The sequence below is a fragment of the Hipposideros armiger genome, unplaced genomic scaffold, assembly GCF_001890085.2.
Source record: "Hipposideros armiger isolate ML-2016 unplaced genomic scaffold, ASM189008v1 scaffold_69, whole genome shotgun sequence".
Taxonomy (NCBI): Eukaryota; Metazoa; Chordata; class Mammalia; order Chiroptera; family Hipposideridae; genus Hipposideros; species Hipposideros armiger.
The window spans coordinates 1017079-1019096 of NW_017731419.1; the positions used below are offsets into that span (position 1 = coordinate 1017079).

At 31.0% G+C, this 2018-nt stretch overlaps 1 protein-coding gene across 3 annotated transcripts in view; it reads left to right on the forward strand.

The window, feature by feature from the left end:
• PPP4R4 (protein phosphatase 4 regulatory subunit 4) overlaps positions 1–2018 on the forward strand; it is a 109906-nt gene that overhangs the window by 46581 nt on the left and 61307 nt on the right. For all 3 annotated transcript variants that reach the window (XM_019642510.1, XM_019642511.1, XM_019642512.1), the window contains exon 3: positions 979–1081. In XM_019642510.1, coding sequence (XP_019498055.1) covers positions 979–1081 — 103 coding nt within the window. The remainder of the gene's footprint in view (positions 1–978; positions 1082–2018) is intronic.

Below are 2018 nucleotides of genomic sequence, written 5' to 3' on the forward strand. Positions count from 1 at the left end.
AAAAAAGCCTTTTTCTAGTGAAGGTATAGTAGAGTCAATTAAATAATAAGTCCCCCAGTCTTAATTTCATGGAAATGTGTAGAGAATATTATACACTCATATATAGAATATATTTATACAAAGAATCAAATGTATCTTCTGAAACTATATAACTGAGTTATATAAAAATATGACTTTAATAAGCTTTTAAAGTAATAAAAATTAATCCATAATATAAAAGATTAACTGAATGAATGGGGACTATAAAGAAAATATGTACTAATAAATATGAACTGAGAAAACCTTTACTTAATGCTGAATTATTTCATTCATTTTTTGAGTTAATCAGCAAGCAGCCATTTACTTAGGACTGCCATTTACCTTGCCCTGTACAAAAATGATACAGAAAAGGTGGAAGACGGTCCCAGGTTAGATTCTATGTCAGGAAGGCCTAAAGCTATAGAAAAAAGTTAGAGAACAAGTGGAGTATTTAATTGTGTTTTTCTGGCTTTATATAAAAATGCGGCAGAACTAAGCAACTGGAAAAGACTCAATGGGGGCAATAATAACGTATTTTATAGAGAGTTTACTATATAATGTAGTCAGCTAAACATTTCAGCAACCCTGGGTCAAATTATAATACCTATGTTTAAGTGTAAATCACTTTAAAATCATTGTATTCAGATGTTGTTAAGATTTATTGGTACTCATAGTTAGCACCTTCTTCAGTTCTGCCTTGGTTCTGTGAGTGGTGACTTTCAAGGGATAAAACCATGACATAAATCACATATAGCCACTTGACTCACTTTTGCTATGGCCATAATTTCTTAATTTTATAAAAAAGCAATTTTGCAATACAAGTGAGCATTTAGTATTGATGGTANGAAGTCTGCTTATCATTAAAAGCAGTCATTTTCAAATTAACCCCTACTTTTTATAACCATAAACCAGGAATTCAGCCTATATTTACAAATTTTAAATTTGTGTTTTCTTTGTAAGTGCTGGTCAAGATATCCAAGGAACAAGTGTGATTGCAAATCTTCCGTATTTGATGCGACAGAATCCTGCTGAGACACTGCGGCGAGTCTTGCCAAAAGTTAGAGTAAGTTGGTGCGAAATAAGATACAAATTTACCAGTTTTTTCAAGTAGCATGTGATCATGGTCAGGAGAAAATTTCAGAGGTTTTGATGGCTGATCTTTTGTACTTAATCACTGAATGGAGGAAGCATTATGATATACATTTTGAATGATGATAAAAATATTTAGGGAAATTAGCTGATGGAAATGGAGAAATCCAGATCTTAAGTTGTAAAGATTTCTTTAGTCATTTTCTGAGTAGACACATTTTTCACAAAGTTAGTTTTTCAGTAGCTTGAAAAAAATCTTAATTAGTCTCACATTCATAGCTATCTTATTTGGTATTCTGATGACTTAAATCTATATTAATAGTATATTCTATCACTCTGGTTGTATAATTTAACTGATAGTCCTAATAATGACCCTGTGGTGACTTCTAAAAAATCATCAAATAAAGATGGAATTGTGGCCATCACAATTTTAGTTTTATATTTATTTTTTTGCTTCCTAAATTCTTCAGAATTAGTTTTCCTGCTTCAAACAACAATATTTGATCTACTAGAACAGTTCCTTTCTGTATTTAATACTGATTGATAATATATAATATTAAATATTTAAAACATAGTATTTATTATTTATTTGTACCTCTGTGCAAAGTGCTATTCTTTGCAAGAACTTGAATGAACAAAGTAGACGACAGTCTGTGTGTCCTTAGGGAGCTTGCTGACTAATGGGCTCAGGGAGGAGGGTACATGCTAATGGGGACCATGTTTGCTCACAGTGAGTTTTGTATGCTTTGGCTTTCTGTTTGGCTATAACTTTTTCATAGTTAAAAAACATTATTTATACATATTTACTGTAATTATTAGTGTGTCCTTGTATTTTATTTTTAGGTATATATTGCACGGTTGGTTCCAGTTACTGTGATTTAGATCAGAGATGTATCATGTTATTTTTACAA